Source organism: Bombina bombina, chromosome 3, assembly GCF_027579735.1.
Source record: "Bombina bombina isolate aBomBom1 chromosome 3, aBomBom1.pri, whole genome shotgun sequence".
Taxonomy (NCBI): Eukaryota; Metazoa; Chordata; class Amphibia; order Anura; family Bombinatoridae; genus Bombina; species Bombina bombina.
In genome coordinates this window covers 647,307,602-647,322,508 of record NC_069501.1, presented here as the reverse complement: position 1 = coordinate 647,322,508, position 14,907 = coordinate 647,307,602, and the positions used below count along the sequence as shown (strand labels likewise).

General features: G+C 37.1%; 1 protein-coding gene across 1 annotated transcript in view; it reads left to right on the top strand.

Annotated features, from left to right (window-relative positions):
- LOC128652465 (multidrug and toxin extrusion protein 1-like) overlaps nt 1–14,907 on the top strand; it is a 191,073-nt gene that overhangs the window by 162,791 nt on the left and 13,375 nt on the right. The window contains exons 11-12 of the mRNA XM_053705403.1: nt 12,442–12,550; nt 13,547–13,621. Of these exons, the coding sequence (XP_053561378.1) occupies nt 12,442–12,550; nt 13,547–13,621 (184 nt within the window). The remainder of the gene's footprint in view (nt 1–12,441; nt 12,551–13,546; nt 13,622–14,907) is intronic.

Sequence of the window (14,907 nt, the reverse complement as noted above, 5' to 3'; positions counted from 1 at the left end):
GTTTAACTTGTATCAGTTCTTTTCTTGATGACTCAACCACCTCTGCTAACATTTTATCAAAATCACTATATTCCTTAGCATCTTTATATTTGTTTAGCTCAATTTGCAATCTAGTTATTTCATTTCTTGCCATTTGTAACTGTTCAGACTTATATCTAGCTAGAACACCCATCAATCTTAGTGAACATTCAGACAAAATGCTGTTCCATTAATTCACAAAATCATCATTAGCAACGTCAAAGTTAGGAAATTTCTTAACTCTTCACCCTCTAGGGATCATACTAAGATCTAAATATTTCCTAATAATCCTTGTGTCTAATTTTAGACATGTCTCTTTAAGTCTCATGATTTCTAAAGAGTAGAACAAATCTCCCAGTTTTACATCTTGTGATTCATTGTGAAAAAAGTCCTCTAATTCCAGGCCTTCAAAGTCTGAGTCATTAGGGGGTAATAATGAATAATACTGTGCTTTGTCCTGTGTTTCCATTTAAAAAATTAAATGGTATGGTGTACTGAAATGGTGAAAAAGGATAAGTCCTCCAATCCTTAAGCAATGAGAGTAAACAGGGATCAAGGAAACAAACAAATAAAGCACAGGAGATTTCGCAGTTAAGTCATCTCATAAGCAAGTATGGATATTAAACAACGCGTGACCTCATAAAAAGCAAAACAAAAGCCATTAAAGTCCACAAGGATCATACATAGATAGAATCCATAATAGGACTAGATACCACACACTGAAACCCCTGTCCCATAGCTATCTGGTATCAACCTTAGCGGAGTAGGGAGCTAAAAACTCACCCTCCTACCAAGATCAGCCCTCTGTCATTAGTTTGGGGAGGGGGGGGGTAGGTGTAAAGCCTGTGATTTTATAGTGGAGGGAAAACAGTTTTATTTATGTGTTACTAATCACAATTTTGAAACCAAAAGATGTGTAAAATGCTCAACATCTTATGTCGTGTACCTAATTCAATGTGACTTTCATCATTGTCAATATGTGGGCATGACCACTAGAGACATACGAACCAGGATACGAGAGCACCTTGGTTATATAAAAAAACAAGAAATTCTGCTCTGCTTTATCAAGACACTTCATTGAGGTACACAAGGGGGATGTAAAAGGCTTCAAGTGGAGGGCAATTGAAACCATCAACACCCGGGGGGGGGGGGGGGGATAAGGATGAGCTCCTGGCCAGACAAGAAGCCTTTTGGATTTTTAAAATACAAACTCAGGTTCCTGACAGTTTCAATTCTGAATTCTATCTTATTAACCATTAGCATTGAATGTACTTATATACTTTAGCTTAGTCTCTGATAGTGTATATAGGGTATATATATCTATGTATATATCTTTGGCTGCTATCCTCTCAATCTCATCTGCACCCAGTGGAGGCTCCTCCATATGATCACAACCGCACATGAGCCCCCTGGGAAGTTACAAAAAATAAAAAAAAATAAGTTACAAACATTTAAAAAATATTACAACAATTTTAAGCTACTTACACCTAATCTAAGCCCCCTAATAAAATAACAAAGCCCCCCAAAATAAAAAAATCCCTACCCTATTCTAAATTAAAAAGTTCAAAGCTCTTTTACCTTACCAGCCCTTAAAAGGGCCTTTTGCGGGGCATGCCCCAAAGAATTCAGCTCTTTTGCCTGTAAAAGAAAAATACAACCCCCCCAACATTAAAACCCACCACCCACATACCCCTAATCTAACCCAAACCCACTTTAAAAAAACCTAACACTACCCCCCTGAAGATCATCCTATCTTTAGTCGTCTTCAGCCATCCAACCATCGATGGAACCGAAGAGGAGATCCGGAGCGGCAGAAGTCATCATCCAAGGGGCGCTGAAGAAATCTTCCATCCAATGAAGTCATCATCCAGGCGGCGCTGAAGAAATCTTCCATCCGGGCGATGTCATCTTCCAAGCGGCGTCTTCAATCTTCATCCATCCGGAGCGGAGCGGAGCCATCTTCAGATGAGCCGACGCGGAGCCATCCTCTTCTTCCCGACGACTACCGACGAATGGATATTCCTTAAAGGGACGTCATCCAAGATGGCATCCCTTAAATTCCAATGGGCTAATAGGATTCTATCAGCCAATCGGAATTAAGGTAGGAAAAATCTGATTGGCTGATTGAATCAGCCAATCAGATTGAAGTTCAATCCGATTGGCTGATCCAATCAGCCAATCAGATTGAGCTTGCATTCTATTGGCTGTTCCGATCAGGTTAGTTTTTATTTTACAGGTAAATTTCTCTTTATTTTAGCTAGGTAGCTATTAAATAGTTAATAACTATTTAATAGCTATTGTACCTAGTTAAAATAAATTGAAAGTTACCTTTAAAATAAATATAAATCCTAAAATAGCTACAATATAATTATTATTTATATTGTAGCTATATTAGGGTTTATTTTAAAGGTAAGTATTTAGTTTTAAATAGGATTGATTTATTTAATAAGAGAAATATTATTTAGATTTATTTAATTAATATTTAAGTTAGGGGTGTGTTAGGGTTAGGGTTAGACTTAGGTTTAGGGGTTAATAATTTTATTACAGTGGCGACGGTATAGGGGGGGCAGGATAGGGGTTAATAGGTATTATGTAGGTGGCGGCGGGGTCTGGGGGCGGCGGTTTAGGGGTTAATACATATATTATAGTTGCGGCGGGGAACGGGAGGGGCAGTTTAGGGATTAACATATTTATTATAGCTTGTGGTGGGCTCCGGGAGCGGCGGTTTAGGGGTTAATCAGTTTATTAGAGTGGCGGTGGGCTCCGGGAGCGGCGGTTTAGGGGGTAATACATTTATTTAGTTGCGGCGGTGTAGGGGGGGCAGATTAGGGGTGTTTAGACTCGGGGTACATGTTAGGGTGTTAGGTGTAAACGTTTCCCATAGGAATCAATGGGATGTCTGGCAGCAGCGAACATGAACTTTCGCTATGGTCAGACTCCCATTGATTCCTAAGGGATCCGCCGCCTCCAGGGTACGCTGGGCCGGAAAAGTGCTGAGTGTACCTGCTAGTCCGGCGGATCGAAGCTTACGTCACTAAATTCTACTTTTGCCGGTGTCTAGGGCTTGATAACTAAGGCGAATCAACCTCGCCACAAATACGCTGCGGAATTCTAGCGTATTTGAGGTTGACAGCTTGATAACTAGGCCCCATTGTGTCACCTTAATATAGTTAAATGGAAATATGAATAAAGGTCAATATGAGATAATACTCTTTGGAAGGGAGAGAGAACATATTGATATTGGTTAATCAGGCCTTAAGTGCTAAAGGGAGCAGTCTAAGTAAAACCTCTATAGCCTGTAAACCTATTTTGATAGGGAAAAGGTTTATTGTCTCACAAAATAAATATAGAGCAGGTGTGAATAATTAATATAAAGTTATAGGTTATCAAAAACTTGAAAAAACTCTATTATATAAAGCAGTCACATGCAACACAGTAGTATCTTATAGATTATAAGTCCTATATTATGAAATGGAGTGTGTAAATTCTTATATAATGATAATTCAGTGTAAAATGTTTCAGACCTACTATGTATAGCAGCTATAAAGTATGAGACTTTCAGCGGGAACATGCTAATAGTATCATATGTTTTTTAATGTAATCGTAGATTATAAACATATCAGAGCCTATAGGGTCTGGACATCCACATTAATACAACTATATTATAACTATATAGCATTCATTTTATAAATTCAAGATCATTATGTTATATTGCAAATATAAAGAAAGTGTGATGTCATTTGTGGAGTTGCATGTTGCTGAACTAAGTATAAAAAGGACAAGGTGGTAAAATGTTTATCTCAAGATCCCTATATGAAATCAATAGACTAACTCTCATAAAAAGGTATGTACCTAACTACAGCAAAAAAATGATATCCAAATGTATAATAATTTACCAATCTTCTTGAAGATAACTGTGGTATATATATATAGCTGCACAACAGTGCAGTAAGCATACAAGATATAGTACAGCTAGGAGGAAGAACTATCTAACATAGGTATTCAAGGCTATAACACAAAGGAGTCAAACATGGGGGGGGTAGTTATCAAGCCGTCTACTTTTCTGGCTTCGCCGGCCCAATACGCCCGCCTAAGCTCGCCTACCTTCGCCGCCGCGGACCTGAAAAAATACGCCTAAAATATCAAATAAAGCTGTCAAAAAGCCGCGGGGCGATGAGCAGCGGACTGTGAGAGTTATCACTCATCCGATCTCGCTGCTCTTCGGCTTTTTCCCAGCTTTATTGCTAGCCTGTCACTAAGCACCCACACTAAACTACACTGTTCTATCCCTATACCGGCGCCCCCGGAGCCCCCTGCAACTCAATAAAGTTACTAACCCCTAAACCGCCACTTCTAGACCCCGCCGCAACTCTTATAAATGTATTAACCCCTAAACCGCCGCTCCCGGACACCGCTGCCACCTACAGTATACCTAGTAACCCCTATCCTGCCCCCCCTACACCGTCGCCCTCTATTATAAAGTTATTAACCCCTATCCTGCTGATCCCGCACCTCTCCGCAACTAAATAAATAGTTTAACCCCTAAACCGCCGCTCCCTGAACCCGCCGCAACCTATATTAAACCTATTAACCCCTATCCTGCCCCCCCTACACCGTCGTCACCTATAATAAATTTATTAACCCCTAATCTGCCTCCCCTACACCGTCGTCCCCTATAATAAATGTATTAACCCCTATCCTGCCCCCCACTACGCCGCCGCCACTGTAATAAAATTATTAACCCCTAAACCTAAGTCTAACCCTAACCCTAACGCCCCTCTAACTTAAATATTAATTAAATAAATCTAAATAATATTTCTCTTATTAACTAAGTTAATCCTATTTAAAACTAAATACTTACCTATAAAATAAACCCTAATATAGCTACAATATAAATAATAATTATATTCTAGCAATCTTAGGATTTATTTTTATTTTACAGGTACCTTTCAATTTATTTTAACTAGGTACAATAGCTATTAAATAGTAATTAACTATTTAATAGCTTACCTAGCTAAAATAAACTGAAATTTACCTGTAAAATAAATCCTAACCTAAGTTACAATTACACCTAACACTACACTATACTTTAATAAATTATTCCTATTTAAAAATAAATACTTACCTGTAAAATAAACACTAAGATAGCTACAATATAATTAATAATTATATTGTAGCTATCTTAGGATTTATATTTATTTTACAGGTAACTTTGTATTTATTTTAGCAAGTTAGAATAGTTATTAAATAGTTATTAACTATTTAATAACTACCTAGCTAAAAGAAATACAAAATTACTTGTAAAATAAATCCTAACCTAAGTTACAATTAAACCTAATACTACACTATCATTAAATTAATTAAATAAACTACCTACAAATAACTACAATTAAATACAATTACATAAACTAACTAAAGTACAAAAAATAAAAAAGCTAAGTTACAAAAAATAAAAAAATAAGTTACAAACATTTAAAAACATATTACAACAATTTTAAGCTACTTACACCTAATCTAAGCCCCCTAATAAAATAACAAACCCCCCCAAAATAAAAAAAATGCCCTACCCTATTCTAAATTAAATAAAGTTCAAAGCTCTTTTACCTTACCAGCCCTTAAAAGGGCCATTTGTGGGGGCATGCCCCAAAGAAAACAGCTCTTTTGCCTGTAAAAGAAAAATACAACCCCCCCAACATTAAAATCCACCACCCACATACCCCTAATCTAACCCAAACCCCCCTTACAAAAACCTTACACTAATCCCCTGAAGATCATCCTACCTTGTCTTCACTCAGCCGAGCAGCGATGGAACCAAAGTGGACATCCGGAGCGGAAGAAGTTAATCCTCCAAGCGGCGCTGAAGAAATCTTCCATCCGATGAAGTCATCATCCAGGCGGCGCTGAAGAAAAGTCTTCGATCCGGCCGATGTCATCTTCAAAGAGGCGCTGAAGAGGTCTTCTATCCGGGCGAAGTCATCTTCCAAGCCGGGTCTTGAATCTTCCTTCCGCCGACGAACCTCCTTCTTCACCGACGGACTACGACGAATGAAGGCTCCTTTAAGGACGTCATCCAAGATGGCGTCCCCTCAATTCCGATTGGCTGATAGGATTCTATCAGCCAATCGGAATTAAGGTAGGAAAAATCTGATTGGCTGATGGAATCAGCCAATCAGATTGAGCTCGCATTCTATTAGCTGTTCCATAGATTGAGCTCGCATTCCATCAGCCAATCAGAATTTTCCTACCTTAATTCCGATTGGCTGATAGAATCCTATCAGCCAATCGGAATTGAGGGGACGCCATCTTGGATGACGTCCCTTAAAGGAGCCTTCATTCGTCGTAGTCCGTCGGTGAAGAAGGAGGTTCCGCGTCGGCGGAAGGAAGATTCAAGACCCGGCTTGGAAGATGACTTCGCCCGGATAGAAGACCTCTTCAGCGCCTCTTTGAAGATGACATCGGCCGGATCGAAGACTTTTCTTCAGCGCCGCCTGGATGATGACTTCATCGGATGGAAGATTTCTTCAGCGCCGCTTGGAGGATTAACTTCTTCCACTCCGGATGTCCACTTCGGTTCCATCGGTGGCTCGGCTGAGTGAAGACGACTAAAGGTAGGATGATCTTCAGGGGATTAGTGTTAGGTTTTTGTAAGGGGGGTTTGGGTTAGATTAGGGGTATGTGGGTGGTGGGTTTTAATGTTGGGGGGGGTTGTATTTTTCTTTTACAGGCAAAAGAGCTGTTTTCTTTGGGGCATGCCCCCACAAATGGCCCTTTTAAGGGCTGGTAAGGTAAAAGAGCTTTGAACTTTATTTAATTTAGAATAGGGTAGGGCATTTTTTTTATTTTGGGGGGGTTTGTTATTTTATTAGGGGGCTTAGATTAGGTGTAAGTAGCTTAAAATTGTTGTAATATTTTTAACATGTTTGTAACTTATTTTTTTATTTTTTGTAACTTAGCTTTTTTTATTTTTTGTACTTTAGTTTATGTAATTGTATTTAATTGTAGTTATTTGTAGGTAGTTTATTTAATTAATTTAATGATAGTGTAGTATTAGGTTTAATTGTAACTTAGGTTAGGATTTATTTTACAGGTTTACAATTTTGTATTTCTTTTAGCTAGGTAGTTATTAAATAGTTAATAACTATTTAATAACTATTCTAACTAGCTAAAATAAATACAAAGTTACCTGTAAAATAAATATAAATCCTAAGATAGCTACAATATAATTATTAATTATATTGTAGCTATCTTAGGGTTTATTTTACAGGTAAGTATTTAGTTTTAAATAGGAATAATTTAGTTAATGATAGTGTAGTGTTAGGTGTAATTGTAACTTAGGTTAGGATTTATTTAAGAGGTAAATTTCAGTTTATTTTTACTAGATAGCTATTAAACAGTTAATAACTATTTAATAGCTATTGTACCTAGTTAAAATAAATTGAAAGGTACCTGTAAAATAAAAATAAATCCTAAGATAGCTAGAATATAATTATTATTTATATTGTAGCTATATTAGGGTTTATTTTAAAGGTAAGTATTTAGTTTTAAATAGGATTCATTTAGTTAATAAGAGTTAATTTATTTAGATTTATTTAATTAATATTTAAGTTAGGGGGGGCGTTAGGGTTAGGGTTAGACTTAGGTTTAGGGGTTAATAATTTTATTACAGTGGCGGTGGCGTAGTGGGGGGCAGGATAGGGGTTAATAAATTTATTATAGATGGCGACGGTGTGGGGGGGCAGATTAGGGGTTATTAAATTTATTATAGGTGGCGACGGTCTAGGGGGGGCAGGATAGGGGTTAATACATTTAATATAGGTTGCGGCGGGTTCAGGGAGCGGCGGTTTAGGGGTTAATACATTTATTATAGTTGCGGTGGGCTCCAAGAGCGGCGGTTTAGGGGTTAATATGTATAGAGTAGCTTGCGGTGGGCTCCGGGAGCGGCGGTTTAGGGGGTAATAACTTTATTTAGTTGCGGCGGTGTAGGGGGGACAGATTAGTGGTGTTTAGACTCGGGGTACATGTTAGGGTGTTAGGTGTAGACAGCTCCCATAGGAATGAATGGGATGTCTGTCAGCAGCGAACTTGTACTTTCGCTATGGTCAGACTCCCATTGATTCCTATGGGATCCGCCGCCTCCTGGGGTGGCGGTTTGAAAACCAGGTATGCTGGGCCGTAAAAGTGCCGAGCGTACCTGCTAGTTTTTTGATAACTAGCAAAAGTAGTGAGATTGTGCCGCACTTGTGTGCGGAACATCTGGAGTGACGTAAGAATCGATCTGTGTCGGACTGAGTCCGGCGGATCGAAGTTTACATCACAAAATTCGACTTTTGCCGGGATCTAGCCTTTGATAACTAAGGCGTATCAGCCTCGCCACAAATACGCTGCGGAATTCCAGCGTATTTGAGGTTGACGGCTTGATAACTAGGCCCCTAACTGTGAATAAACACAAGTATGTATTACATTTTAAATAAACTCTACCAGAGATGTCAGCACATAGTTTCTAAGGGGAATTTGTACTCCACACATAAGATTTAATAGTCAGACATATAAATAACTGTAGCTGACCTATAGAAAGGGGAATGCACAGCAAGAGGTTAATTAAACTTACAAGTGATTGAAAGCAGAGTGTTCCGTCTGTCTGTGGTATGCCAGAGATAAGCCCTCACAAATAAATCTCTTCAAGTTGTACTGCTTCGGCTGCTAGCAGTGCAGCAACAGATTCTAGTGTGCAGAGGGGAAAGTCAAAGTGTAGTGTGTCTGTTGTATATAAAAACTATGGCTAGAGGGATGTAGGTAGGTTAACTAATTCAAGCTGGGCAGACCATAAAACTAACCACGAAATAAGTGAGTTAAATAATTTTTAAGTGTTAATGCACCCTGAGTGCAGCAACAAATGTCCTAGTATAACAAACAAATTTGAACCCCTTCTAGAGTGTTTAGTAATGACATGTAATCTACAGTGCTAATGGAGCCATCTGTTATAGAACAAACAGGTCAGAGCAGCTTGCTCTAGTTGATATAATGTGCAGGAGATAGTAGTAATTAAACAAATACATTTGTTCTGAAATTATCGTGGAGTAGTACTTAATTAGCTACATGTCTGTTTCGAGTAGTAAAACTGTCCCTTAAGTGTCACCACATAGTAATACACACAAGAAAAATCAACCAGCAAGACAACAAGTCATTTACAGAACATTGGAACCAAAACATATTTAGTGTTTAAAGCATGAATGCTTCCAGTTCTGGAAAGTCTTTGCATAATTATATCTCCAGATATATGTAGGAGGGAGACTGACTGTCTGCATGCAAGTAAAACATCTTTCTTAAGTGTTACTTAATGATGCTACCAAGATAAATTCCAGCAAGACATTTTCAATGTATAAGAAAAAAAAAAAAACAACAAAAAAAAAAACGGAGCATAATTAATATCTACAGCAGGAATGTATCTTGTTCTAGAAGAGTGTAAGCATAATTTTTGTTACTCCGTAGTTTAAAGAATCTTACAATCGATATTTTTAACCCACTCCAGAGCGAGCCCACTTGAGAGAGGCAGTTTTTTCAGCCAGTTCTAGCATTGTCGTAAGTGCTGGTGTTCTGGATAGGGCAGCAGAAGGATAGGATCTTAGTTCCTTGTTGGTCTGCACTGCCTTGTAGCCATAATAATAACAACAGAGTGAGTGCCTAATTCCCCAGGTGCCGGGGCATATAGATGTTTTTAAAAGTTTCATTAGCCGTTTAAATATTGACAAAAGAAGTGTAAAGTTTTAGTGTCTATATAACAATGGGAGCTGCCATTTTGTAACTTAGGTTACCTTCACTTCTGTGGCCAATTAGAGACAGTTATAAATAGGTCACTAGAATGTGCAGCCAATGGCTGTGTGTAATATATTAGTGTCTGTACTTCCATTTCTAACAGGAACTGAAAAGCTCACAATTTAAGAAGGGAATTGCAGGAAAAGGGGACTAAAAAAATAATTAAAGTATATTGCAAAGTTGTTTTATATATGTGATTTATCATTTTATATTACCATCTCAAATTATTTAACGTGTCTTTAAAGGGCCACTAAACCCAAAATCTTTCTTTCATGATTCAGATAGAGAATAGAAATTTAAACAACATTACAATTTACTTCCATTATTTATTTTGCTTAATTTTCTAGATATCCTTAGTTGAAGAAAAAGCAATGCACATGGTGAGCCAATCACACGAGGCTTCTATGTGCAGCAACCAATCAGCAGCTAGTGAGCATATCTAGATATGCTTTTCATCAAAGAATATCAAGAGAATAAAACAAATTAGATAATATAAGTAAATTAGAAAGATGTTTAAATTGCATTCTCTTTCTAAATCATAAAAGAAAAAATGTGGGTGGCATGTCCCTTTAATTTAAAACATAGCATTAACAAAATTAATACAAGGACAAAATAATCAGGAATGTTAATAGCAATGGAATATTATTCTGCTTAATTATATATTAATTGTTACTATTACTTTGATTTTTGAGTTACTTTTTTTTTGGGGAGGGGGGCAAAAAAAAAAAAATCTTGCACCAGGGCCCTCTGTTCAAATGGTCCACCACTATATATAAAAGATTGTCAGGCAAAAAATATATTTTCATATGCTTTATTCCATGGATAGGCTGTAGAATCAAGTAATAAAGATTTTGAAGCTCCGGCCCCTTCTTCAAGCTGATACTTTATGACAAATAATACCACATGTAAAGGGTTAATAAGTCCATCCCATTGTGATGTCATCACAACTTAAGTTAATTAAAAAGACTATACCACGTATGTATTTATTTATTTTTATTGAAAGAGAAAAACACATTAAGGGCCAGATTACAAGTGAAGCTTTAATTTATCGTACACCCACAAACGGGCTAATTTGCCATTTACAGGCGCGTGATAAATAAACAGCCATTACAAGTGGCTGGTTATTGCTACTGCGAGCACAATTATTGCTTATTAAATTAAAACCAGAGATCGGGCCTCAAATGCCCCGAAAATATAGTGTAGTGTATTTTATTAAAAAAATAAAAATTGTAGCATTTTTATTTTTTAATAAAATAACTGCACCAGGCAGTATTTTGGGGCTAAAGTTGGTGGGAGTATTAGATGTATTGAGCACTAACACCACTCATGTTAAATCTAAATAGCTAATAGCAGTCCTATTCTTGCGCTTAGATTGTGCTCGAGCTAAAGCCCCCAGGCACGCTAACATCTGGAAGTCAGGTAGTGTGTGCTAAGCCCCTATCCCCTAGACTTCTTTGGGAACCATTACTAAAACGCTGTTTTGGATATAGCTCACCGCTAACCCAAAGATGTACTAAGCCAAGAGTTATAAAGCTAAAGTATATCTATAATACTTTATGTTGTAATTTTAGAAGGCACAATAAAGTTGCCTAACCATAGTGTTGGTAAAAATAATGGTATTTATTAACCCATAAATGACCAAATAACTATATTCCTCATATACCTGAATTATTCAGCTATGACTAGAAAATAATTATTAGAGCACAATATTAAGGGAACACACTACATTGTGTTTTTAATTTGTATAATTTACTTTATTAAAACATCTTAAAAGTTAAGTTTTAACCTTCCATCTTTTTGATATTGATGTTGCACAATATTATACTAGATGTGGTGAAATAGTGTTGTAGAGTGCAACTTTAGTATACACTTCCTCAGTGTTTACCACTCAGGTGTTTTTTGCTTATTCTATTCCCAGTATACAGCACCTCCTTCCTTTAAAATTATTGTTAATCAATACCTATTATACTACTAAATTATTTTACAATAGTATTTATTAGTAAAGAAAACTAGTAGTGCCATTGCTTTTCCTTTCTTTTTTGCACTTCTATATATGTCTATACACATACACATATAAATACATACATACACATGTACACACAAACACACACACATAATATATATGTATATACAGTACATATTTAGACATGTATATGTATGCATCTCAGTGTTAGAGCCCTTTGCCTGCTTTTTTTTTCTTACACACGAGTCCTCATATATTTGAGCCCTTATAACTTTTTTGTGCAATATTTTTTTTTAAATAATTTTTATTACATGATGTTATTATAAATGTAGCTGTACTTTTTCATGTATTTTGATGTGTTTTGTGACTCTTTTGCTTTGCAAAACAGTTAACCAGAGCTAAGGACGCGCTATCCCGACAAGCGTTTATCTCAATTGCGCTCAAGCGATCGCAATTACTTTTAATTTGTAATACAAGCAAAAATCCCGCGATATACCCTTTTTGTGTTATACAAACTGGAACAAGTGGAGCATTAGTGTGAATTCAATTAAAAAGAACAAATGATGCATTGATTACTGAAGACCTTAGTTTGGACACCATGTGATAATATGTGCATTCTTAACAATTTATCCATTTTTCAATTTCAGCTTTCGAGTGCAGTTGGCACGGCTGCAGGGATTAAAGTGGGGAACTGTTTAGGTGCTGGAGATTCTCATCAAGCAAAGAAATTTGTGAAACTTAGTTTTGTTATAGCAGGTATGTTTAATTTGAAAAGTGTAGGTGATAAGACAATGATAAATACAAGGGTCAAGTCGAGCGGGAACGCATGGGAACGAGTTCCTGCACTATTTTTGGCAGAAGTTCCCTCTGGACAGACAACAGAAATACTTCAGTAAACACTGCAGCTTCTCTGGTGGGAGGAACTGGAGGCACAGTCCTGGTTAGAGGGATAGTGGCATCCTCTAGTAATGGTCAGTATTACTTCCTACAATACTCTAAAATGCAAGCCTTTCAACAATCCTGCTGTGTGATCAATGTGCATTGTGTGTAGCACATGGTGCTTTACATTTCTGTGTGGCTTGTACTGGGGGTTATTTAGCTCCCCTCACCAGAAATTGTACTATTGCACCAAAAGTGGGTGATACTCTAATGGCAAAGGAGGATTCTCAGGCAACCATTCAGCCCTTTATTGGTTTTAATTTGCTTTCATATACCAAAGTGTATAGATTATATACACAATATAAATACAGTGGGTGTGTATATATTATATAAAATAATATTAATTGTGAGGGGAGGTGGACATCTTGGTGAGTTCCCCACACTTTGTTTTGTAGGGGCTTGACCCTTTTGGATAATACCAGTATCTACAATTTCTTTTCATTACATTCTTAAAATGTTTACATTCTCTCAAAGCCACTCAATTTCTATTCCACTTCCAAATGTCTTTAAGTTTTGGCTCCATTTTGTTTTATAAAACTATTTGATGAATGCAATTCTGTGAAATGCATATATCTAATATCACATTCATTAATGCAGCGGGTTCTGTGTTTTTCTTTTCTTTTTTCATTAGTAATAACCATTATTAGAAAATATTAATAAATATTAATTTTGACAAACCTACAAATTCTGAAAAATAGGAGATTAAAAAGAGACAGCCAGATCAATTTATTCTGGTATTTTGTTATCCTGTTTTTTTTTTTTTTTTAAATAACTATTTCCAGTTTTTGAATTTTGCATTTCTTTATCTTACAGCTTCATACACTACTTTGAATGTCAGCCTAATGTTTGGATTAAGGCCTCAAATTGCTGCAGTTTTTACAATGACAAGTAGGTAATTCTGCTTTAACTGATAATATTTATATTTTCTCATCATTGGGGTGATGTGTAAAGGGACATTTGAATTAAAGAATTACATTTCCAACATGGGCCTAGATTACAAGTGGAGAGCAAAAATATTACATGTATTGAGCACTAATACCGCTCATGTTAAATCAATAGCGATCGTATTCTTGCGCTTAGAGTGAAAGGTTTGTGCTCGAGCTAAAGGCCCCAGGCATGCTAACATCTGGAAGTCGGATAGTGTGGCCGTGCTAAAGTCCCTCTCACCATAGGCTTCTATGGGATCCATTACAAAAAGCTGTTTTGGCTATAGCTCACTGCTAACCCAGAGGTGCACTAAGCCAAGTGTTCTAAAGCTAAAGTGTGTTAGGAAAAAAGAAATAGGTATATGCCTGTCAAAGAATCCACACTCATCTGAGCTTTTATTAGCAAGAGTAAAGCTTTATTGGGGACATTTAGGGGGACCTAGATCCCCTTCTTCTGAGCAGCTATGTGCATATATATATATATACTATATATATATCTGTATGTATATGTTTATATAGGTATGTATTGCTTGCGCATACATATGACACATACAGTATATATATATATACATATATGTATATATATATACACACATGTACTTTTCAGCCTTTCCAAGTCTGACACCTTGTTATATACCCCTATCCCTTTAAAACTTATATTTACCATTTAATATGTACATATAGAAGTATATCAGGGGCTTTAAACTCCCTGAAGAGGTGCGCTCACGGAAGGAGAAATGGATGGAGAAAAAGTCTGAAGTACTGGCAGCTCTTCTGATGGTTGCAAATGCGAAGAGGAGATCTATAATGGAAATAAGAAGGCGCCAAACATAGGGTGATATCGTCACTGATCGGCACACGCTAAGGTAGCAGGCAGATGGAATACTTACAAACAGAGCGGCACCACAATGTGCCTAGTAACACAGACCTGGACCTCAGCTGTCGCTAGGGAAGACAAACAATGGCGTACAGCAAGCCTCCAACAGTCACGTGAATCGTCTGGCCAATCACGGTCCGTTAGGCACACACACCTTTCTTCCCAGCTTCCGAAGGAGTTTACATAGCAACAGTGTAGACCAAAACGAGTGGTCCATACGCTACAAACACCGGGAATTGCTGGGTTAGAATAGGAGGGTAAAAAGGAGACCCACTCCAACAGGTTACTATAAAAACAATTTTATTAAAATGCCCTTAAAATCAGCAACGCGTTTCTCGGCTGCACAGACCCCGTTTCATCAGGCTGTAATA